The following is a 25030-nucleotide window of genomic DNA, read 5'->3' as shown; positions in this document are numbered from 1 at the left end:
GTTTAAAACCACTGCATCCCTCGGCTCCACACACTGGAGACAGTTTCACAATGAATGCCTCCTGTTGTCTGAAAAAAACGGCTTCTCTGTTTGAAAATGAACTTGAAGAAAATACCATACCTGTTGCGTAGGTGCAGAGGAGAGCGACCAGTGTTACCAGTAGCCTCATCTGAGCTCCGATGAAGTGTGTGTACAGGATGGGAGGAAAAGTACTTGGAGAGTGAAAGTGGGAGATATATGAGAGGCTGAAGACTGAGGGGAGGGGAGATGTGGTCTGGGATTACTACAGGGTGGGCAGATGGGAGGAAGGAAGAGTAGATGGCGCATATGCACAGGAGAATACCAAAACAGTCTGACAGATGGGTAGGAAGTATCGAAGGAGCCGCTGTTTTTACCTGCTTTCTGAATTCATAGTGAGTAGCTCAAATTGTACTTGATGTTTTAATAGAAAAGTGACATCATACACTCATAAGAAGCAATCCTCAACAAAAAAGAGGGCAACATATGAGAACCCCAGCAGTAAAACAATCAGTTAAAAATGCTGTCCACACCTCCGTTTGTCTCTCGCTTCACTTCTGTGGCCGCTTGCAAGTGTGTGTGCACATGTTTTTTGAGTGTGTGTGTGTGTGCTGCATAAGAGGTTGACGCCTTCAGTAAAATCTAAACCCATTATTTACTCCAGCTGACAGGATGCCTGGGCCTGTTTAAGTACTTTCACTGGTAATTACAGTGGGTAGGATGCCAGAGTGAACACACACACAGACACACACACACACATTCACTCTCTAAAAATGCACAAATCAAGGATCACAAGAGATCATTTTTTAAAAAGCTGTTTTATTCCTTTTTTTAGTAAACAGTTGAACACACATCGGCTGCTGCACTAATATTAGCAGGAGTGTGTTTCTATTTTCTCTAATGCTGAAGCCTTCAATACTTGTAACTTACTGACTTACAGGTAACAGTTCTTCCACTGCTGTGAGAGGCACAAAGGCACATCTGCACTAAATCAAACTATCTAAAATATAATAACCCCAGAACCTGCTTCAGACTTCTGTATTTTACCTTTTCTAGCATTTTATTTTTACTTGGTAAAGGTTTATGTGGGTTTTTGGTCAAAGTTTGGTGCATCTTTATGCTCAGAAATCCATCCAATATTTGATATTTCAATAGATGTTTCACACTGTGTACATCAGCATGTCAACCTGCTGATGGTGTGAGATGAAAAGTCAGGTGATCACCAAAGTCAGTAGGATTCCTCCTGTGTGGACCATAAATGTCTGCACAAAATTTTGATTCAGTAGTTGAGATATTTTACTTTGGACTGGCAGCTAAAAACATACACCAATAAACAACAAAATGCACCAGTAATTCAATGCGAATCCAACAAATCACTGCTTTTATAATAGTGTCTGAGGGTGGATGTTTCCTTTAAAACATTAAGAAAGCATCTAATCTTAGCCTTGCTTTAATACTTTCCTTCCTAATTAGCTTCTCTACTCATCATCTGCAACACTTCCAGACTTTCATTCTCAGATTCTCCCCTTTACGAATACTTCTCTCCATCAATCTTCCCATTGAGTTGCTGATCCTTGTTGTCTAGTTTGTGTACCACTCTAAAGGCCTCCAGGAACTCAGTGAAGTCTATACTGCCGTCCTTGTTGAAGTCGATGCTGCGGGCCAGGTCATCGATGGCTCTGTCGTTGATGTCGACCCCCAGGTGGGCGCTGAAAAGACGCCAGGTATGACGGAACTCCTCGATGGAGATGAGACCTGAACATGACAACACACATGTCGCCCACATGATTGAATTGATTTTGAATTATTAACCACTTCAAAGAGATACAAGACTTCTTTACCTGAGTGGTCTTTGTCTATAATGTTGAATATGATCTCAATGTCTGTCCTGTATCTGAACAGAGTTTCAGCCAAGTTTGGAGTGACCTAAAAGGACAAGAAGAAATGAAATAAAGAGCAAAGACAGTACACAATTGAAACTCCAATACTCAAAACTCTACAATAGAAAATAGAGCTGCGTCAATTAGTTGATTAATCTATTAGTCGATTGACAGAAAATTAATCTGTTGTGGAATTTGTGGATATGGTTTGGACTTTAGGAATATGCAGGGATAAATGGCTGCGTTTTCAGTTGCTACTTTTTTGTTTCCATCACGTGTATTGTTTGTACAAAGGAAAGTGGATTCATAAACTTTTTTGCTTTCATTAACAAGTTGCTGAGAGCTGTGTGGATCACATGTTGAATAAAAGGTTACACTCTTCACTAAGTTTGGATCCTACATATATACTGCCAAATAGACAGTTTTTTCCCAAAAAACTTAACTTTTAAACAACTAACTGCAGCCATCAGATATTCTATATGTAATGTGGTCATATATACACTATTTTCTTCTGAAATGAAGTAAAGTTGAGGTATACAGTCTCCAAAAATAGAAATTTTCAAGTAAAAGACCAGGATTTCAAAACAGCCTTTAAGGACACTGCTTGAGTAAATGTACTTGGTTATTTTCCACCTTGGATAAGACAACTCCTACATTTCTAACCTGAGGCATCTGTGTCCCTGGTCCCATGTCCTCAAAGCAGGTCTGATACTCCACACTGCCATCTGCTGCCAGGTGGGCTAAGTGTGGGCGAAGTGTCCTCCAGGGCAGGTCCAACCTAAGCACAGACTCTAACACCAGAGCCCATTCACTGACTGACACACTACCTGGAAAAGATATGCTTCAATATAAAAACTATACAAGTCAAATGTATGAAAACATGTTGAAAAGGAAAACAAACAGGTAAAGCTCACCGGTGTTATTCTGGTCGTACTGCTGGAAGCCTGCCATCAGCTCAGAACGATGGGCGAACAGTTTCTCTTTCAGGGCCCTGAGAGCAGAGCCTTCAGCAGCTCGCACTCTGCAGAGACACATACAAGCACAGGTCAGGAACTTAACGACCTGTAACCTGGAGCTTCCTGTACCCTAAAACTATTGGAGCTCAAAGGGTTAAGGTGGCTGGTTCCAGTTATTGTATTTTATAAACCGGGAAGGATCAGATGTCTAAGTAAGACAATGTAAAATGAAATTACAATCAAAAAAAATGGTAAAGACAATGGTAATAAGAGGAAGGAGAAACCCTCACAATACATAAAATAATACATTAAAATAAAAGATTATGTTCTGAATATTTTCAAAAGTGTAGTTATATAACTGTGCATAGACTCTTTTTGTTTTGAGGACGTTTTGTAAAATATGTAAAATCATAGAAAAAAAATTGTTAATCTTTTCGAAAACGACATTGATAAATAAATAAAATAATTCTCATTATAACCATTACATTCACAATAAAATAAATCTTAGGGTCTTTGCATTTAAAATATGTTATATCATCTTTAATACTCAGAAAACAGTAAGGGAGGCGTCGAAAGTGAGACAATTTAATCTTCTCAACGTGAGCATGAACACAGGCACTAAATAGCATGAAGAACACAGAAAAGGTTTGGATCAGCTACTACTCAGGATTGCAACGTGTATCAAACACTTTTGGTGCCTGTTTACACCCGTAGCTTTGCTCTTCCACATGTTGTTGCCAAGTTATGAAGTAAATCCATTATCTTCAGTTCTTGTTTTTTGTATCTTACCTCCTACCTTTAATTTCTTTCATTCTCTTTTCTCCTGTTTCTTGTGCTGATAGGGAGTTAGGTCTACTATGGTAACCTTTTCTGTTGGGTGTTGTGTATTCAGTATTGTGGTTTTGTTTCTATTTCAGTCTGATTTATTTTGGCCAGAGCTCTTCCTGAAATTCAATTCATGCTTTCACATTTGGCCCCCCAGAGCACAATTATATTCCTTATTAATTGATTATTTAGTCTGTAAAATGTCATAAAATTGTAGAAAAAATGCTCACTACAGTTACAAAGGGCCCATGTTGTCTTGCTTGTTCTGTCTGCACAAGATTTTCAATTTACAGTGAAATGACAAAGTAGTGAAAGCAATTGTTTGACATTTGTGCTCGATAAACGACCAACAGGATTCATCAGTTATCAATATTGTTGGCGATTCATTTTCTTTCAATCAACCAATCAATGAATGGACTAACTGTTTCAGCTGATCTGCCCCGTCTCGCACACATACACACACATCAGACATTTGTACCTCTGTGTCAGGGTAAGTTTGCGTGTTGTGCGGCTGACTTGGTACTGGTAGAAGCGGGGAACCAGTTCTCTGCCCACTTTGATGTAGGCACCACGGTTGCTTCCCTCCTCATAATAGTTTGATGCAGAGAAGATAGTGATCACCTAAAGAACAAACGAGGCACAGATTTATTTCTCCAGACTTAAAAATGTGACACTTTTGGACAATTTGGATGAATTTACTTCAGCTTAGTCTACCTGTCCACCATGACAAAGCTCGTAGCCCTCCTGTTTGCACTCATGGGATCTGATGAGCAGCTGTAGTCCGTGCTGGTGCAGCAGTCTCTGGGTGACATCAGGGCCGAAGTAGCAGCCTCCTCCTCTGAATGTGTTGGGACTGCAGCCTTCTTGGGTTTTAGGGTCACTCCACAATATATCCACAATCTGCAGGAGAGAAGAGAAGAAAGAGGACATACAAGAGAAAATATGAAATAACACTGATGTGAAATTTAACAATATTCATTGTATCCAGTCCTCTGACCTGTTTCCATTCCCGTTCATGTTGTGGAGGTGAAGGAGGGGGCACAGAGGATAGAGAGTCCAGAAAAGGCACTTGGAGGACATTAATAGCGTAAGGCATTCTGGGAGAAGACGGGCATGGCCGAGGAGAGAGGCAGGAAGGAGTTCGAGGAGAGCAGAGAGAAGAGGAAGACGAGGACGAGGAGGATGAGGTGGAAGAAGAGGAGGCGGCGCTGTCTTGTCGGCTCAGCCCACAGTGCCTCTTTCTACAATGAAACACAGTCAAAGAAAGATTAATTTTTCACCGACATGAAGAGAAAATATCTGTAAGGGTTTTGGGGCTGTTGTCAGACCTTTGGTTGTGTGATCTTTGGTTCTTGTTGCGGCTGTGACTGCTGCTGGGACGAGAGCTGTCTGTTGATCTCATTCTCTTTGCCTGTCTGCAAGACTGACCGATGTCCAGCTGCTCCAGACTACGTCTCGGAAACCTCAGAGCAGATTTAACCTGGAAGAGCAAGAGAATTGGAGACAAATAAACTGAGAACAATGGTATTAACCTCATAATTGAGGCTCCGACTAACTTTTATTGACAAATTAGTACATAAAACCCTTGTATGAATCTTTAAAACCTTGTCTGGACTAGTTTGATATACATGATTCTGTGATGGTTCTACTTGAAGCAATAATTTGCTGAATTCCCCAGAATTACTTTCAATAATTAATTCAATAATTAATAATAATGAATAATAATTTAAATTGTTTTTTGTCTCTCTGTATTGTGCACATCTTGTCTATGATGGAAAATCTGGCCCCATGTTTGCTATGTGGTGATCTAGTCAGTCAGTCAGACAGAAAGATGGAATATTTTGTAATTCCTTGTTGTTGTTTTTTTAAAATTTAATTTGATTAAATAGAAGTGAAGTTAGGAGTATGCAACATGTAATGCAAAACTGAATTAACGAAGTTCTTGAAGCTAGATGATGACACAAAGATCCTCTTCAAGGCAGGGCCTCAAGATCAGATCTATATTATGGCCATTATCGTACCGGTTTATGTTGTGCTTTAGTGGTGCATGTTTCCAAAATAATTTGTGATTAAATTAGCACAAACAGGTTAACACACAGTAAGCCTCTGTTGTATTGCCACTATTGAATTCTTTGGTTAATTCAGCCTTGCAGCAAAGTTACAAACAGGCTGTTAAAGAAAGTTTAAAAATGAAAAACATTTTACTTTTTATGTTTTTCTGCCCCCTGCTGATCAAAAGAGATGAATGCAGTAAAAAAAAAAAAAACTGGATGAAGATTGCCACCCTCTGACCTTCTGCCTCTCTATGGAACTGAGGAAGTCCAGATCAGTCTGGTCCGATATCCCTCCGTGAACGATCAGGATCTTTCCGTCTATCACCGTGGCGACAGGCAGGAGGCTGAAGACGTCCTGAAACAGCTGGAGGATCTCACGGCCATGAGTCTGCACACAGACACACAGGAAACAAAGGAATTTATTTCACAGCTTTGGGACATTCAGCCACATTAACGAAACCAACAACAACCAGCAGTTACATACTACAACCTACAGAATGTAAGACATGTTTCTGGACTTTACTTTTACCTTGTACTTCTGCATGACTTCTTTTGTGAACCCATATCTGAAATGTAAAAACATCACACTGAGATATTGTTATTCTGATTTTACTGCCCTCGTGTTTGTGGTAAACCTACAGAGATAAATCTAATTTCTACTCTTCCTTGTATCAACCTGAGGTTCATTATGTGGTCTTCATGGTTTCCTCGATTCAGGTGCATGTAGTCGGGGTAAAGCAGAAGGTAGGCGAACAGGAGGATGACCACTTCAATCGATTTTTTCCCCCGGTCCACAAAGTCTCCGTTAAACACATACGGCGTCTCGGCAGAAGGAAGACCATTCTGAACAACATTGATGCAATGTAAAATCAAGGTTAAATGTTGTGTGTATTGTAAAAAATCAGATGTAGCCTCATGAAACATATTATATAGTAAAATAAGTAGTGACCAATGCTAAAGTGATGTTATATTGCCCCAAAAAAACCTAAAAAATTTTACCTTATAAAATATGAGAAGTAAGTCATCAAGCCTCCCATGCAGATCACCTGTACAAAAAAGAAAAATCTCATTAATCCTAACGCTGACAGAGGGTGTTTGGAATTCTTTAATAATATGAAAACGGGACAGTGAATTTCTCCACCTCAACCGCTGAATGGCATGTTTTTTGTTTTATTCACAAGTATTCTTGAGTTTAATGAGATGTAAGTTTACAGGAGGAGGCAGCCATGGAAGAGGAGTCAAGTGCCTGATCAGTGTGCAAATAAACCTCCTGTCTTGGAACGCTGCCAATAAGATTCAGTCACTGTACTTAAAATACGTTTACAGACATCTGCGACCATTTAACCAGCAGGCAGGTCATTAATTTATTCAGTGCCCCATTGTGTTTCCCTACTGAGGTGATGGCTGCCTACCGCATATAGTGATCTCTGTGTAGGATGTAGACAAGTGGATGATGTTGGGCATCTGTTTGAGGAGCTTCTTGGTCTCATACAGCAGCTGCAGCACATATCTGGCATGTAGAGACTGTGTTGAAGAAAAATAATGAGTCCCTAAAAGGTAGCCAAAATCTAATCCAGACAATCAAAAACAGTTAAGACCCCATATTACGTACTTGCTGCTCTTTAAATGCATTGAGGAGGGCATTCGTGTCAGAGACGGAGAGAGGGAACGACAGCCGGGGCCCAGTGTACGACTCTGGAACGGGGATCATGTCGTAGCAGGTCTCTCTGTCTAACCAGGGGTCGACAACAGGGTCCAGCAGCTGGGAGATCAAGTCTGAGAGGCACAGTGTGAAAAGCCGTGAACATACAGAGCTCAAGCCTCATTCTCAGTGATGTCATTTGGATGAAATGAAAGCTACAGATCCATAAAAATAAATGTGCCATTTAATTTTGTTAGAGGCACAATCTGTGACTGGTGTACAGCATCCTGTCTGCTCTTAATGTCGAATCACTGTAGAATCCACAACTAAAATGTTAGAAGGAGGCGATATTGGTGAAATCTTCTTTAACAATATATCAAGATTTCAATTTCACTACATTTTCTGGAATATCAATTGAGAAATTGTTGGATAAAATAGCCACATATGAATGTCTGGATCACAGTAGGCTGATACAGCAAATTTAATACCTGACAAATCAAGGTTATTTTATCACATTTGTTCAAAAATTCTAAAAAAATCCAATTTTGGAGCCCAAAACTGTGTTGTGTCTTTTTGTTGTTAATGTTTCTTGTTTTGTCCATCTTGGCACCTATTGGAAAAGTTGTTTGGATGTGTGCATCCTTCCTCTTCTACTAAAAGAGCTTTAGCTAACATGGGTGAACTAAAACGTTTTGGGGGAAAAATTAGGAGAGAACCACTGAACTAAAAAGGTATTATCCCACTTTTTCTTGCACATATTTTAATTTGTGGTTGACAAACACCATGTCCAGCTCTGTGTGACCCCACTGGCTAGTATTAAAAGACCACTCCAATATGCTAATGAGAACGGATGGCCTCTAATTTATGCCAACAAACAAGACATGAACAGACGTCTACCTACAGTATAGGCCCGTTTCTTTTGTGTATTTGCCTCTCTGTAATTCTTCTTTCCCTCACACACACACACACACACACATATAGATGATGTATATACTAAACAACAGAATCTGGCCTCTTCGCATCACTTATGTTGAGTCGTTGTAAAACCCGTGAAGAGGATGAACTGTGGATGTTTAGTAACAGGGCCGACCTAAGGATTAGCTTGTCAATGGAGCATTATGTTTTTTTAGCTGAATGAGTGGGTCATACACACTTAAGCCACAGCTGTGTCGGTGCAATGCACCAACACACTGTTCTCCACATTCATATTAGTTGCTAAGCAACAGGGTATACGCAATGGGTTTTCAAGACCAAAATACAAAACCATGACTAAAAACCTGGTGTTAATTTGATGGAAGTAAAAGAAATGTCTTCCTATGTTAGAATATGTACAAAAAAAGACACACGCACAGAAAAACAACCACTATAACACTAATTAATGATTCAACAACCAAATGATGATCACATGTTCATCTCTCACTATTTGTTTTCATCAAAAAAATAGTTGAAAGCATCCTTCTTTACTCATTCAACTACACATAATGGCACACTAGCATTAAAAAAAACAGTAAATTAGCATTAAAGCTCTATAAAACATGAATAAATGGCAGAATGCTGGAATTAAGCGTCAGTATATCTGACACACTGGCAGCCTTTGAAGGTGCAGTTATGACATTCACAGAGCAAGATAATGCAGTGTGACAAGATTTGTAGTTCCTGCATTTACAGCAGCACTGACTGCAATAACTTATCATATTTCTAAAATAAAACTAACTTTACCTTCAGCATTTGCAAATGTGAATCATTAAATAAAAGTCATATCACTCAATCTACATTTTGTATGGATAAGAATATTCTGGTTCCTCACCTGGCCCATTTCCATTCAGCTGAGTGAAGTTGTCGAGCATGAAACTGAAGAAACTAGAGAGCTGAGGGGAAAAAAAAGTTTTTAAAAAGCAAAGTTAATTAATTTGATAAAGCTCTGAGATGTTTCTGAAACTCACATACATATTGAATAAATGCCTGCGCTGAGAGTCACCTGTAGCTGGTCTTGCTCGCCCGCATATTCAATGGACTGGAAGATGTTCCAGGTGTACCTGCGCCTCATCTCAAGACGGGCCATGTAGCGCCGGTACCATCCCTGGATCAGAATAGCTGCCTTCATAGCTGCGACAAAATACCAGCCATTGTAATTTATTTACAGGGGAGATAAGTCCAAAAATCTGGAGTCATATACATGCATGAATGAGGCTGAGCACAGGAGGGCGCTTCTCAATTCTGCAAGAGTATCATAGCCACAGGAATAATTTCTTACATCTGTATCTATAATTCAGGAATGGTTTCTGATCTGAGGCTACTGCACCCTCTGTGAATGAGCACTGAGAAAGATCAGCTGGTGTGATGTAGGCTATAACGTCAAAATGTACACAGACACAAACACCACACGGATGGATGCACACATCATCTACAGTATGTCACACACTGATCTTAAGAGATGAACAAGGCCTTACTCAGAGCCGGGGTGGGAGTCTTAGCTGCTTCATCTGTGTGAAGAAAACTACAATTCAGCAGAAGAAACCGGTAATTGAGTGAAATCATTAGCAAGGCAACACACCACACACACACACACACGCACAGAGTTAACAAGACACAGGGGATGACATGAGCAACAGTGGGGCTGGAAAAACTAAGCAAATTAAAAGAGCTTTCGGAAGAAACGGCGCTCATTAAAGAGAGAAGACAGACAGAGAAGAAAGAAACGCACCATCTGTCAAACATCTGGTGTGTGTATTTGTGTGTGTAACAAGTCTGAGATAAATGTAACAATGTACAATACTAAACCATGATGCTACTGCCGTGTCTAGGGACGCGAGGAGGAGAAGCTGTTGTGCTGGGAACTGCTAATGGGAATCTAAATGAACAAAAACAAAACAAAAAAAAAGACTCCTGCTAATAACGAACAATTATTTATGGAGCATTTTCCAAATACTATCAGCAAGAAAACAACATAGCCAGACAATATAAACAATATAAATGGTGCAAAGCACAATTAGGATGTGAATATGTTAGAGTTTTAGTTGCTTAAAAAAGCACACAGAGAGATTTCTTCTGGTAAAGAGGTAAGACATTTTACACGACTGGATTGCAGCCTCACAGTCATCTATCGTGACTATAGCAATTTGATTTTTTTAATCAATGGTTTTTATAGATGTGACTGTCTTTTAATGCTGTTTTTGTCACCCTGCATTGGAAGCAATTTGTGCTCCTTGCTTGAAAAGTGCAGGAACATGAAGATCTATACAGCATTATAACAAAAAGATATACAAGATATTATTACCTAGCGTTTACATGTGATTTGTGAAATCTTAGAGGATGGGTTCAAGCTTGTCCTAAAACAACAGTCAGATGCCCAAATGACACGCTCACACATTTTTCTTGCCATAATCATTCCTCCTGTTTATACTGACCATTAGAAGATCCTTTTGAAATGCACTTACAATTGTAAATGATTGGGACAAATTCCACAGCCCGCCTACTGCGTAATAATGCATTTAAAAGTTTTTATCTGAAGCCAATATGAAGCTTCAGTCGTCCAAATTATTCAAATCAAGTCAATATCTTTCACAGTTACAATCTTTTTAGTGTCTTTTTAGTGTACTTCCACTGCAGCTGAACAGGGAGACACTGTCAGTCAATAGACGGAGGGATTTTTTTTTACTAAACAGAGTTAAATTGTGGAAGAAATCTGCTTTATTTGACTAACACAGACGGCTGAAGCCTCATGTTATCTTCAGATAAACTTTTAAACACAGTTTTTCTCAAAACGAGGGCTGTGGATTTGGTCTGCCATCAATTACTGTACATTGTAAGCACAGAGATCTTATAACAGCCAGTATGAACAGGAGGAATGATTACAGCAAGGAAAACCTCTTTTACTGTTTATATGACATGAAAAATTGTGAAGCTATCCTTTAGAGTAAAAACAACTCGAAATTTATATTTGTACTCGTTGCTAAAAGTCCAAGTCAAATGACTTTGGAGATTTAATTAGAATCTAACACCTGTGGGCTGTTTCTGCTGAGCTCGTCAGTCCTCAGACCAGCAGGTGTAGCACCTTTTATTTGATGCCTAAGCTTTTTTCACACCTCTCTCCTCAGGGGCCACGAGTCCCAATGTCAAAACTTTCCAGCTCGGACAGACAAAGAGGAGGAGAATACAGCCACACTTCTGTACCTGTCTCCACTCTTTTCCCTTGTGTCTCCGTGGCAACTGAGGTGCCGCATCCCATGATGACCAACGAGGAGGTCCAGGGGTCACATCAGTCAGTTTTTCCAGAGATGGTAGCGATGGGTCACATCTGGCTGGTGGCATGTGACTTCTTCTGTGAAACAAATACAGCACTGTGATACAAACGGAGTTCCTAGAAACCCTTTATCCAGTCTATCATCACTGTATGAAACTCCTCAGTTAGTCACAGCTCTCCTGGAAAACTGTAATCAAGGGGAGCGTGTCTTTCTTCCCACAGATCTGTACCCCCCACAATGAGGTGATGTTTTTTCCCCCTATCTGTTTGTTTGTTTGTCTGTCTGTCTGACCCCAACCCTCTAATCCTAACCCTAACCTTCTGATGCTGAGGGAACATATGGTTGACCCCCAATCGAGAACATGCAATTACTCAGATTTGAGCCAACATTTTAGGTTATGGTGTTATTATCTACTTCCATCCATTTCCCAGCTTATTTAAACCCTTTGGTTTCAGTTTACAAACCTTAAACCACTGACGAAGCCCTTCAATTAAGCATTGTAAATGGTTGCTAATCACACACTCATCAACTACAAGGAAAAGGCTGCTTATTGAGCTTCACTTCCCAACAGAATAACATCCAAACGACATCACAGCCAATGCAAACCAAACATCAGTGTCTGTGTGTGTGTGTGTGATGGTGCCCACCTGCAGCTTGAATCCGAGCGATCCGGAAATCATGAATGGGACACACGATCCAAGGAAAACTTGCATCGAAGCTGCGGGAGAGGTTTTGCGCTACATGTGCTCTATAAAATGACCGTCTGGAGAAGCTTTCATGGTAAAAATGGTAGCAGGTTAAAACGGTGAAGTGTCTCCACACAAGCTGCGGACGCTGCAGCTTCAGGATGAGATGATGCGCGCAGAGGAGGCGGAGGCATCAGGTGGATTTACAGAAACCCCAGCATAGTGTGGAGGGGGGGCCGCTGTTCCACCTTTTCTGCTGCTGCTGATGACACCTTTAATGCTCCCAGGTAATGATGACTGGATGCAGTCGGATAATTCATGTTAAATCCTTAATTCCGAGCCATGTTTTAAACTTTTGTGCACCAACTGATCCCTGAGAAATATATGACTTTTGCACAGATGTGTTGGGTCAGCCCTTTATTTTTTGACCAGATGTTATGGTGAGATGATTTTTTTTTGTGGGTAATCTGAGGTCCTCAGAGAATGAATTGCAATGATCTTTCCTCAGGCAACATTTATGTCCTCGTGTGTAAATAAGCATTTTAAATGGCTCCTTGGAGGTTATTACACCTTGTCTTGTTTAATACATGCAGTTCAAATCTGCATTTGAAAGGCAACGTCCACACGTGTGTGGGCACAGTGTTTAAATACTTATAGATTTTAATATGGCTGCAACTAACGATTGTTTTCACGATTAATCGTTTTGTCTATAAAATGTCAGACAATAGTGAAAAAAAAAAGCCTGTTATAATTTGTTTAGAGCTCATGGTGACGTCTTCAAATGTCTTTTGTCCAATCAACAAAGATTCAGATATATTCAGTTTACTGTCATGTATGACACAAAAGGTTTCAAATCCTCAAACTCGAGAAGCTGCAACAAGCAAATTATGACAATGACAAACAATTAGTTGATTATCAAAGTATTTGTCCATTACTTTTCTGTCAGTCGACTAGTAGTTGCAGAACCATAGATTTTAATCTTGGACACAATTGGAGCACCAGACAAACTATAAATTGAGATTTGAGAGGTAAATACTATTAACAGACAGGTTCATGTGAAAAACTCCCGTTTGCAGAAAGCAGAGCAGACTTCACTGGATTTAAACTGGAAGTGAGCTCACTTTCTAACTCCATTTTTAATTTGTCTAAGAGACTGCAAACAACAGCCAGATAATGTGTGTCCTACTGAGGCATGTTATCCGAAAAAATGTTAAACTGATTAACTGAAAAACACACCAAATCTGAGAAATGCAACCAGAGAAAACAGTTGTAAAACCAGCTCAAACAAAATCAAGGAATTTGCATCCAAAACTTTCAACAAAACCTGCCCCTAAACCTTCTTAACCTTTGAAATTTAGATTTTGCAACTTGTGCTAATCCAGTATGTTATCAAAAATCAATCCATAAATCAACTGTGTTTAACTTGACTGACTTAGCATCCACTTGGAAAAAAGGCAACGTATTGTAAGTTAAAATAAACTCTTTAATAAAACAGATAAAACTTTTTGTAGCTCAAATCCAACACTTCATGCAGCAGCTCTTGTACAAATCCTCTGTTGTACACGAGTGACAGCAGCATGGATCTCCTGTGGAGTGATGACTTTCAGTCTGTTGGTTTTTGACAACCGGGAAGCCTCCAGGCTCACCAGTCTGAGCAGGACTGGTCTGGGATAACCGAGCCGGCCGGACAGGATATCTGGACTCTTCATCCCAGCTGGATTTACCTGCAGGGGGAGATGAAAAATCACACTTAAACATTTAAAAACCAGAAGACTCTTGTCACAGTCACTGTATTAAAACCAGATATTAAAATCCCACTATATGTCCTTATAAATCACCACTTCTGCTGCTGTTCTGACCTCTTTATGAGCTCTGTAGATGAGAGTGGAGTAAACTCGAACCCTCCTCTTTGTTTGTTGAGGAATCCTGTGCGCTGCTCGAACAGGAGCCTTCATTATTTTGTTTCAGTTTTGTCAAAAAAAACCCAAAAACCACTCACAGAAAGAAATCAGCTGATGAAATTTACAGCAGCTTTTTCAGCTTAAGAACACCAGGAATGAAAGCAGAAGGAGGAAGGAGTGTGCGAGGGGTGAAAAGGATGTTTTAATGAACACAAATTGAAAACAGCTTCACTTAATTAGGCTTAATTACTCTCAGCCACCAGGCTTTGAAACTGCCAGTGTGAGCTCAGGCGTCTTTTTCATGAGATTTCTAGAGAGAAAAGTTGTGATCGAGTACAAACAGGAAGATTACTGTCACATTATTTTGTTTCAAACATCAAAGGTGATGCCATTTTTTAATTCACATTCACCACAAACACAAATCTAATCACTTAGATGACTGAAAATTTGCCATGATTCAGAGGGAATGGATACAAAAAGACAGAATTTCAACTCTTAATCTCCCTGCTTTACTCTCATCTTGTTATATTGACATTTACTCAACTTTTGGATGCATAAAATGTTGTTATCATTCCCTAATTGTCCTAGTTATAAAAGTGAAAAAGGAACATTAATGTATCTTTTTTGGTATAAAATTATGTGGCTTTTGGAAATCTATTTGTTCAAATCAGTGTCACAGATTACAGGTTAAATTTAGCCCAACACATGATGTTGCATGATCACATACTTTGCAAAGAAATGTACTTTATTATCGTAACCTCCTACACTTCAGCTTTTCCTTGATCCATTAGAGGAACATTTGGGATGTTTGTACTTGTCTGAATTGAGGGTCTAAGTATAGACGGCATGCTGTACAGATTGTAAAGCACCATGGGACATATGTGTGGTTTGTGATATATACTACCAGTCGAAAGTTTTAGCACACCTCAATTGTTCCTCAATGTCTCAATGTACTCTCAAATGAAAGCATTGAACAAATGAACAACTAGAGATGGAAAAAAAGTCAATCAAAGTGGCCACTTTTTGCAGATGTTGGAAAGTTGGAAAGTTGCCACAAATATGTGTTGCACTTGCAGGTTGTTTTGCTTCCACCTTTCTGTCCACTTTATCCCAAACCAGCTCCATGACTCAGACTCTTGTCATTCCATGATTTAAGGCCTACTGTGTTGTTCTTTTGGATGATTATCTTGCTGTGGGATGAATCCCTGACCAACAAGGTGTGGACCAGAGGGTTTTGCATAGCTCTGCAAAATGCTGTGGTAACCCTTTTGGTCACTTTGTTCAAGTCGCCAGCTCTGGATCCAGCAAAAGAGCCCCAGACCATCACACTTCCTTCTCCAAGCTTTTATAAAGACAGAGACGTCGGGACACCTGAAGGAATTGTTTGCATCAACTTTCAAGGCTTCATTTACTTCTATTGCTGCAGAATAGCTGTGAGTTGTTAACCCATTATTTGATTCCTGAGGGCCTTTTTTTTATAACTCTGAAATTATTTCTAATTATTTATTTTTCTTTACCTCTGGCAGTTTACTGCTTACCTTTGTACCATTTAAGGTTATTCACTGGACTTGAAAAAGCTTTGATTTCAATAAAAACTGGAAAAATGGGTGGTGTTCTAAAACCTTTGACTGGTAGTGTATATTGAGCTATATAAATATAACTGACTTGACTTTATCACAAAATTACAAGAGAAATTAACTTTAGAGAAGCAAAATTTGTGGGTTTCTGTCATATTTAGAAGTTTTCAGTTGTGAGGATTTGTAGATTTGCTTAAATGTAGAGGAGATGTTGAACTGCAGGGTGTTATTTTATTCCTTTATGACAGAAAATGAGGCCAGAGAGAGATGGGGCATGTCATGCAATAAAGGTCCTAGGCTAGACGCAAACTGGTTACCAGCAGCACCAGTACATCCTCATGTTTCTGTTTAAATTGCTTTTAATCTCCACTGGCAGTCAGATAACTACATTCTTTAAAAATTTGCTCCTTTATTTTATTAACTTATTATTATTATAACTGCTATATACCTATATCACAATAAATGTGCACCTTCTGGTCAATCATACGGTCCGCTAGGCCCAGCATAAGCCGTCAGCCCCCCCTTCTCTCTCTCTCTCTCTCTCCCTCTCTCTCTACCACACACAAGCACTTGGTTAATATTTTTGTTTTTTTCTGCAGGATTTTCACTTGACCCCTGCGACTGTTCAGTGATTTCAACAAACCTTCAGCAGAAAGCCTGCTGGTGTTACTGGTGCTACTGGTGGGTTTACAGCTGTAGGAGGGGCTTTATCAGATAAGGATGGCATTAGGTAAGGCCATTAGTGTCCTGTGGATTATTATAATCCAGCCTCTCTATCACTGCTGGCTTGGTTGCTCAGTCTACAGTCGGTCCCGTCTGGTTTGGAGCAGGTTGGAAGATGGCTCTCATCGTGCGGCGTTTCCTGTTGGCTCTGCTTCTTCTGGGAGCTAACGGTACGATTTCAGTCTTTACTTCCTGGTCTTTACACTGCTGTTGAGTTGTGAAGACATAATCTGGATTATAGTTAATTTACATGCTTGGATTGAAATTTGTAAAGTCAGAAGTATTTGAAACCATCTCAGATTGGATGATATTTTGAAGAAAACATCTGAAACTCTGGTATCAAATGTCAAACTAGTTGTTAACTGAGAATTTGACTTTTTTTTAGGTTTCTCTCGGTAATCCTTTTGATTATCATGCATGTTTTTGTTTAGCAACATCATACTTTATTATCTATGTCTGTGTTTATTTTACCTATTTTTGAATATGGTTACATTGACAGATTGATGCACAGATTTTGTTTGCTAGAATGAGTGAATACTGTGTCCTGACAGTCTTTTTTTCCTCTCCTCTGTGCTTCCCTGGCTGCTTGGCCCTTTTTCCTCTCTGTCCATCTGCCTGAACAGTGTTCATCAACGTTCATGCTCAAGAGGTACGAAGAAACCTCAGCAACACAGTAAAAATGTCAGGATTAGTTTAAGTCTGAGAGTGTTAAAACAATCAAACAATCTGTATAAAAGTACACAGATTAGAGTTAATTTTTAACACTTTTTGATGAGCTACACCAGAGACATCTCAACTGTTTAACATTGATTAACATTGATCAACTTAAAATAACATTTTCTTCTCTTCACCGCATCATTGCTTTTTTAGTCATTAATGAAATAATATACATGTGTATGTATGTATTTTGGTGTTTCTGTTGCCATGATTTTTTGATTGAGTCAATTTAAATGTTGTTTGTTTATGTTTATAGGAGGCGGAGGTGACAGAGGCGTGGACCAGCAGGTCTTGCAAATGTGATTGTGATGGAGGAGAATCCCCGACTGAGTTTTCCTCCATCGTGTCTCCAGCTGGTTCTCCCATGGTGCGCGGAGTGGACTGCATGCCAGGTAAGAGCCATCAAATACTGTCCTCGCCAAAACAAACATTCTGTTTTTGTGGCTGTGAAAATCTGACAGACATTTGACATTATTAAAAAAGTCCATTCACTGGTGCACAACAAAAGCTTTTGAGTTACTGCACTTGAACTCCAAAATAACATTTTTCTTTTTCCTTAAGTATAAGAAATGACACATTTCACATCACACGTGCAATTTACAACACAATGTGTTAAGTGGATTTGGTTGACCAGATGATCAAATTGTACGATTAAACCAATAATGGTACTTTTAATGCAGAGTATATCGTGATAGGAATGTACCAGATGATCCAAATAATGAGCTGACTGTATGAGAACCTGTATAACCTACTGGAAATGTACAACTAACAATTATTTTCACTATTGATAAATCGGATCATTATTTTCTCGATTCGTTGAATAATCGTTTGGTTTATGAAATGTCACAAAATAGTGAAAAATACCTGTCACAGTTTTTCAGACCCAAAGGTGACGTTTGAAGTTGCTGGTTTTGGGCAAAACTATAGAAAAACCCCAAAGAAAGCCAATTTAAATTAATAAAAGGCAAAATATAAGGCATATTTGAGAAGCTGAAACCAGCCATTTTTGGGGCATTTTGCTTGAAAAATAACCCAAATGGTTGCTGGTTATTTATTAATAGATAACCAGCATGTTTTCATCACCACCTAATCGAAGCTCTACAATGCTGATGAAGGAAGAGTCTGTTTTACTGTGTGTGTGTGTGTGAGAGAGAGAAAATAGATAAAGGGGATGTCTTTATGTAGATGCACATGCATGAGTGCATTAGAGTCCAGATTTGACACTGCAGGGAGGACATGCTCCAGTGGACATCCTCGGAGAAGGCTGATGGATGCAGATGGAGCCATAAACAGTCATTTATATTTGCCAGCTAGAAATGCCCCCACCAAGGCTGCACAGTCCTCTAAATTTACTATTTTAATGACAGAAAATGTAATCTACCGCTGGATCCTAGTCTGCATTCAGATACACATAAGAGGTAATAATAATGAGCAGTTCATGCTTAAAAAAATACCCCAAAATGCTCATGGATTCAGATACACACCCAAAAATAGAGCTTTTGATCATATCAGATATCATACTGTTTTCACTTGCAGATAGGATTGGCCCAGTTGAATTGTAGATGTTTAAATTAAAATGTTATGCTTCAAGGACTTCTCACCCCGTGTTTGGCCCGTGGCTTAACTTTCCACTAAATCTCCAGGAAATCTGTAAACCGATTTCTGAGATCTCTCTCTCTCGCTAAGAAACAAACAAAAAGCACCGAGGACAACCCCGTCGGGCGTTGGATACAAAGATCAGCACGTCAGACTTGCAAAAGAAGCGAAGCGAAGAAGAAGGAGGAAGAGTTTATGGACAGACAGCGAAAGGGTTTTCCTCAGTGAATCAGTGTGTGTCAACTGAGCCACAAATCACATGGCAACCGGTTACGGAGAGGAGAAAGAAGTTCAGAAGATAATCATTATCTCAGAACATGAAGCTCAGATTACGGGGCTTGTAATAGACTGTGCCTATCGTACAATCATAGAAACCAGTAATTACCATGACATGGACCCGTTGATGATAAATGATGAGCGAGACAGACTTTCCTGCACGGCTTCTGATTTTACATCACCTTAATTCATTGTGTCTCTCACCTCTTAGTTTTTCCCATTAATTCAGCAATCTGACTACATTTTATTTTAGTCGGGGGAATATATTAGGGAGGAATACAAATTCACTTGCCTTACTGTTATGTAAACACTTATCTCCTGACTCACACAGGCGCTGCTGCTGTATGCGTTGTAATACTGGGATTAGACAGGATGTGACCCTGTGCCAGATAGGCTTAAGCCAGTTGTAAACAAAAGTGCAGCAAGCTACTTCTGCTACAGTACATGTTTCTGCTCCATCTATCTGGGACATTAGAGTAAAAATCTCACTCGTGCAGCTTTTCTCTCTCCCCTGTTAATATATTTATAGCGTGCATTTATTAAGTCAACAGAGGACTTGTTTTCATGTGTTTTTTCATGGAAGTGAGAGGGCAGATTGACAGATCAAAGCTGTGGAGAGTAGAACACGGCCATCTGTCTGCCTGCTGCCCTAATGGACATCACTGATCTCTCACTGTGGAGAATTAAACTGCAGGCTTTTAGGACGGGATATGGGTCACACCGGGGCTGCTGACGGCGGGGGTTTTTGGGAGCGGGAGGGTGTGAGGATGGGAGTCAGTGGGAGTGAGGAGAGGAAAAGATGGATACAGAGATGGGGAGTTAAGTATCCAGAGAGGCTTAGTGATGATCATTTTCTGGTCACATTTCAGCTCTTCGCCAGGCAGACTTGTTTGTGTTTTCCTCTATCAGGGTTGTGACCTTGACATCAGTATAGCCAGGACGTCTTTAAATGAAAACAATTGCATTAGCTCAAACAGCAAAAGAGATTTAAACGATCTCTTTCAAAGGGAAATCTGTCTGAACTTTGTCTCCGATCCCCCTTGCAGAGTGTCCGTACCACAAACCTCTGGGCTTCGAGGCCGGATCAGTGAGTCCAGAGCAGATCTCCTGCTCCAACCAGGAACAGTACAGCGGCTGGTTCTCCTCATGGCTCCCAAGCAAGGCCCGGCTCAACAGTCAGGGCTTTGGGTAGGTACAGGTTAACGTAGATTAAGATTTGACAGAAGATGTAACGCTTGTGCAACTTGAACCGATGTCCACATAAAAACTCTGTATCGCTTTATGTCTGGGGATTTTTCTAAATAATTCAAACCTGCAATGGATTTAAATAAGTCCAGTCATACAGCAACATGTTCTTTTTTTTAATCCTTTTTAAACTCTTGCAGCATATTTTTAATTTGCTGCACATGATTGACCTATTCGGCCACAGGAGAAAGACCCCAATAAAGAAATGTCTGGAGTGGCATCAGAAAAGAAAAACAAACTCAATGAAACTTTAACCCATCTCTCATTATGTAAGATATATTTGATAAAGCTGACAGTAAGCTCCTTCTTAAAAGATTAATATATAAATAAGATAGGAAGTGCTAAATGAAACTGCCGACATGGAGGAGCTGTTTTCTCAGTATCTGTTTTTGCTTCTTTTTTTCTTTTTTTTTTCTTTTAACCGAACTGAATTGAACCTCAGTCTTTGTTTCCTTGTTCTTTTGGTGTCCTTTACTTTTTATTCTCTCAATATACGGGGAAAAATTTTGAATATATTCCCCAAAAAGAGAATCGTCAGCCCTGTATATTACCAAAAAAAGAGAGGAATAATTGAGAGCCCACAAAGCATAAATAAAAAGAGTGAATACATAAAATAAATAAATAACTATAACAAACTATACTTTTAAGTCCAATTTATTTCTTTAAGAAAATACTTTAATCCACCAATATCAAGCTTCATGGGGAAAGCTGGCTGAGAATAAAGAAAAGGGAAATATACTGTATACTACAAAGACTGAAATGTATCAATAGCATGGAGAATCAAAAACTTTTTAAAAAACACAAAAATTTCAAACAATAGACTTTTTTCACTGAAGCAATTTTGACTTTCCACAGTTGGACAGCACAAGTTATGTAATTAATGATGGCTGAACATGTAATGGCTTCAGTTTCAGAGTCCTGGTTTTGTGTATGTTGGCTCATTATCTCACTGAGACACTTGAACAGAGACGAACCATCATTAATGTTGTTAGTAACACCTGTTCTTTTTTAACTATGACAAGTCAAAATGTCTCCTGTGAAAAAGATCTCTACCCAGCTCTAGTTACATGCATTTTTCTATTTTAATGGGCCCTAATTTAAACATTTTTGTTAAATCCACCCTGAGCAAGTATCAGAAAATCAAACTGAACCACTGTGCATGTGTGCGTGTGTTGTAAACCAGCCTAACTGCAGCATTTACATCCAGTGTTTTTGTCCTGCAGGTGTGCCTGGCTGTCGAAATTCCAGGACAACAGTCAGTGGCTGCAGATTGACCTGACGGAGGTGATGGTGGTTTCAGGGATCCTCACTCAGGGCCGCTGTGACGCTGACGAATGGATCACCAAGTACAGCGTTCAGTACCGCACAGACTCACAACTCAACTGGATCTACTACAAAGACCAGACTGGAAACAACAGGGTCAGTCAAACTCAAAAACAACAGAAGAAACACTATACAGTATACATGTATACAGTATGTATGTGTAATCATCCTTTTGATAATGGCCCGAACAGTGAAGGCATCAAAAACATGATAACATAGATTCAGAATGCATCAGCGGTAACTTTACACAACTCTTGATGCTTAAAACTGGCCAATCAGAACAGAGTGGGCTCATCGCGAAGGGGGGCCTTAAAGAGACAGGAGCTAAGACTGCATGTTAAGAGACAGAGGCTGAACTGAGGGGCTGCATAAAGGGTCAGTATAAGATAAATGAGGAGTTTTTTGAACTGTAAATCATGCAAAGCTACTCTAGCAGAGTCCCAGAATAAAAAATATAGAGCTGGAAATGAGCATAATAGGTCCTCTTTAAGCTCATTTAAATCCTTGCTCTTAAACACCCATTTGAACTTCTTTCATTGCTTACTTGCATGCTTCATCCCTTTCCCACTTCTCCAACTATTCATACTACTTTAACTGCTTTTTCATTTATTTTCAACTCTTATCTACTGATTCATACCTCATTCAAACCCTAAAACGTTCCACGTCTTTCATACATAGCAGTTTTATTCATCTTTTAAATCCCATTAATACTTTTTGAAAATACTGAACACAGCTGGTTGAGATTTCCTAATTTGACTGACCCATCTCTCCCACTTTTCCAACTCATTCATATTCATTCAGCTGCTTTTTCATCCAAATTAAAGCCAGAAATCCAGTTTAGCATCAGCCAGCATTCACATCATAATTTCTTTTTCTAGTTTATGATGTTTTACCTACAAAGCTCTCTTGTGTGTTTGAGTTTACTGCATGATTAATTAGTTGATTGACATAAAAATTAACAGCCAATAATTTTGATTGAAATTTTGCTAATCGAATAATTTGTGAAATAATTTTGAAAGCAAAAATGCCAAACATTTGTGTCTCAAAATTGATATTTTGCTGCTTTTTTTTTTGCTTTATTTAAGTTGAAATTGAACCTTTTTTTATCATTTTGGACTGTAGGTCAAACAAAACAAGCAATTTCAAGACCTCTGGAAAATTGTTGTCTTGTTTGTCAAAATAATTGACAGATCACCTGATAATGAAAATAATCTTTTCGTTCCAACATTATTAGTATTTTTAATTGTATTAGTAGTAGTAACACTTGTAGTTTTAGTTTTAAAAAGCAACATATTGAGTCAGTTTCAGTCGCCTGACGTCACTCTAAACCAAATGATCTCCTGAGCTTTCACTCCTTTCTCTCCTCAGGTGTTTTACGGAAACTCTGACCGCTCCTCGTCTGTGCAGAACCTCCTGCGGCCGCCCATCGTGGCACGCTACATTCGCATCCTCCCCCTCGGATGGCACACACGCATCGCTCTGCGCATGGAGCTGCTGCTCTGCATGAGCAAATGCATCTGAACCTCTCCTCCCGCTCTCCTCGAGGCCTTGCCCCAAAAGTTCATCTGTACCTAAAGCCTCATCGTCAGAGTGTGTGGTCCGTGATTATATCCACAGATTTGGCCCCTTTTAGCTACATGTATTGAACCACAAGTTGAAACCAAAATATTCTGTTTGAAACCTTTTTTTTTTTTTTTTTCAAAACAAATTGACTTATGTGATTGCATTAAAATAGGTTTGTTTGATATGCACAATGAGCTTGCATTCACTCCACTCTCCATTGTCTGTGTTAAAGCAGTCTCACGCTGGAGGCTTTAATTCGGTGAGTTTTCAATAGATTGTTCCATTTGCAATGAAATGGCATAAATTCAAAGCAATAATTAGTCATGGAGAGGGAGAGGCAGCGTTGCTATGGAGGTCGTATCCACAGGTCTGGAGAAAAGCTCCTCCAGAACATCTGTTTCATTCTGTGACAGGTTGATGAAATGCTCACTGCTTCTTCTGATATTTACAGTAGTCAACAAGGAATTTACAGTTTTGCACCTGTCAGTCAGTCTCTCAACCTTACTTCCCTCAAAGGAAGGAAAGGTTGTATTCTATATTTTCCTTACTGTCAGCAAATCCCATAAAAAGACCAAAATGAACAATGAATTGATCCTACTAATTAATACTAACACATATTGCCTGATTTAGCTTATTCCTTTATTCTCCAAACCGTTAAAAACACACCAGTGAGCCATGCTGTTGCACTGGATGTTCCTTCATTACAAAAAAACAAATCCCACATACATGTCCTGCTGCTGTAAAATACTCACTATAGCTTGTGTATTAATCCACAGCTGAAAATAGTCCTCAACAAATGCATCATTTACTCCTGTTTGATTAATATTTGCTTAAAACTACAGTGACCACATGTTAAGTTATTAAGTCTTTTTAAAAGTGAAAGTATATCTATCTATATATCTGAAGCCTGTTTTCTTTAAAATGTCTTCAGGAAGGAACTATTGGGTTTTGGGGAGTCCAGCAGAACGTATTGTTGGTTTTGGTCTTTTCATTAGATTTGTTGATAATAAGAAAGAAATAGAATAACACCAGACTTTTTCTCTAAATATGTCTATGAACTTACTTCCCATTTTTTCCATTTATTCTTTTTTGTTGTTGTTAAATAATCAGCATTTTTTTTACCTCAGGCACATTTTTTTTAATATCAGTCATGGTGCCATATAAAGAGTGAGGGATGGAAAATTCACTAATATTCAGATGTGGTTTTGTATTGTGGTGAACTCCTGTTTTTTTTTTTTTTCTGTAACATTTCAATTCAATTTCCCATGGTGCTTTGGGGATGCATGTTCTTCTTTTTATTCTGGAGATGCATTATTTATTGTATTTTCAAACTATTTCCTTGATTAAAGAAACACTTGTATCATGCTTATTCTCGTGTCGTGTCTGTCTGTGCTACAAAACAAACACATGAGCCGTTCAAAAATGTACAGTTGGCTTTTATTATGAGACCCTATCATTTTAAAGTAGAATGGTCAGTATAGATACACTCTATTATTTCTATTTACACCCTGTAAGAAGTGGGAAACAGCTTAATGAAAAAAAGAACTGATGTTTTAGGAAACACATTCATATTTGTGAACAAAAATTCTTCTTCTTCTTCTTCCCATTTCAGTTCTTGTGTGTGACTTGCTGGGGGTTGAAGCCTCCATTTCCATCTGAAGTGTTGAGTCAGTAAGCTAATGTAAGGCTTCGGGTCACTGGCAAGGCAAGCTTTGTCATCACTCTGTCCCGTTAATGATATAAACAAACCCACGTCAGCAGTCATTTACAATCATTAGCAATAAGGATTTTCCATAATACACAA

At 39.1% G+C, this 25030-nt stretch overlaps 2 protein-coding genes across 9 annotated transcripts; one reads left to right on the top strand and one right to left on the bottom strand.

Annotated features, from left to right (window-relative positions):
- Nucleotides 1–817: 817 nt before the first annotated feature.
- On the bottom strand, nt 818–12538 carry ppef1 (protein phosphatase, EF-hand calcium binding domain 1). Of its 6 annotated transcripts, none has more exons than XM_042416525.1 (20): nt 12267–12528; nt 11549–11696; nt 10157–10226; nt 9826–9872; nt 9354–9481; nt 9183–9243; nt 7346–7509; nt 7146–7257; nt 6733–6779; nt 6410–6576; nt 6263–6299; nt 5972–6121; nt 5008–5159; nt 4677–4920; nt 4394–4579; nt 4158–4300; nt 2813–2919; nt 2562–2725; nt 1860–1944; nt 818–1773 (listed from the first exon to the last, which is right to left on the bottom strand). In XM_042416525.1, the coding sequence occupies exons 5-20, from the start codon at nt 9477–9479 to the stop codon at nt 1547–1549; spliced, it is 2172 nt and encodes a 723-aa protein (XP_042272459.1). In that variant the 5' UTR covers nt 9480–9481; nt 9826–9872; nt 10157–10226; nt 11549–11696; nt 12267–12528; the 3' UTR covers nt 818–1546. The 6 variants fall into 6 exon arrangements, with proteins under 6 accessions (XP_042272459.1, XP_042272449.1, XP_042272422.1 ...); XM_042416515.1 differs by having other exon boundaries at nt 9826–9858; XM_042416488.1 differs by lacking the exon at nt 10157–10226 and having other exon boundaries at nt 9826–9858; nt 12267–12529.
- Nucleotides 12539–14472: 1934 nt separating this feature from the next.
- Nucleotides 14473–23955, top strand: rs1a (retinoschisin 1a). Of its 3 annotated transcripts, none has more exons than XM_042416566.1 (9): nt 14473–14588; nt 15493–15639; nt 16383–16464; nt 16583–16676; nt 17130–17155; nt 17480–17615; nt 20142–20283; nt 21564–21759; nt 23032–23955. In XM_042416566.1, the coding sequence occupies exons 4-9, from the start codon at nt 16622–16624 to the stop codon at nt 23182–23184; spliced, it is 708 nt and encodes a 235-aa protein (XP_042272500.1). In that variant the 5' UTR covers nt 14473–14588; nt 15493–15639; nt 16383–16464; nt 16583–16621; the 3' UTR covers nt 23185–23955. The 3 variants fall into 3 exon arrangements, with proteins under 3 accessions (XP_042272500.1, XP_042272482.1, XP_042272491.1); XM_042416548.1 differs by having other exon boundaries at nt 16383–16513; nt 16614–16676; XM_042416557.1 differs by lacking the exon at nt 15493–15639 and having other exon boundaries at nt 16383–16513; nt 16614–16676.
- Nucleotides 23956–25030: the final 1075 nt, after the last annotated feature.

Source organism: Thunnus maccoyii, chromosome 1, assembly GCF_910596095.1.
Source record: "Thunnus maccoyii chromosome 1, fThuMac1.1, whole genome shotgun sequence".
Taxonomy (NCBI): Eukaryota; Metazoa; Chordata; class Actinopteri; order Scombriformes; family Scombridae; genus Thunnus; species Thunnus maccoyii.
Note: the sequence above shows the minus strand (reverse complement) of the source record. Positions and strands in the feature narration are given on the sequence as shown.

Excerpts from the sequence above, each read along its gene's own strand:
- ppef1 (XM_042416488.1), bottom strand. The coding sequence starts at position 11,603 with ATGGGATGCGGCACCTCAGTTGCCACGGAGACACAAGGGAAAAGAGTG. Across the intron at positions 7,258-7,345 it reads ATGCATTTAAAGAGCAGCAA|TCTCTACATGCCAGATATGT; the intron begins GTACGTAATATG and ends TCTTCAACACAG. Across the intron at positions 6,300-6,409 it reads GACCACATAATGAACCTCAG|ATATGGGTTCACAAAAGAAG; the intron begins GTTGATACAAGG and ends TTTACATTTCAG.
- rs1a (XM_042416557.1), top strand. Across the intron at positions 17,156-17,479 it reads TCAACGTTCATGCTCAAGAG|GAGGCGGAGGTGACAGAGGC; the intron begins GTACGAAGAAAC and ends TTATGTTTATAG. Across the intron at positions 17,616-20,141 it reads CGGAGTGGACTGCATGCCAG|AGTGTCCGTACCACAAACCT; the intron begins GTAAGAGCCATC and ends TCCCCCTTGCAG.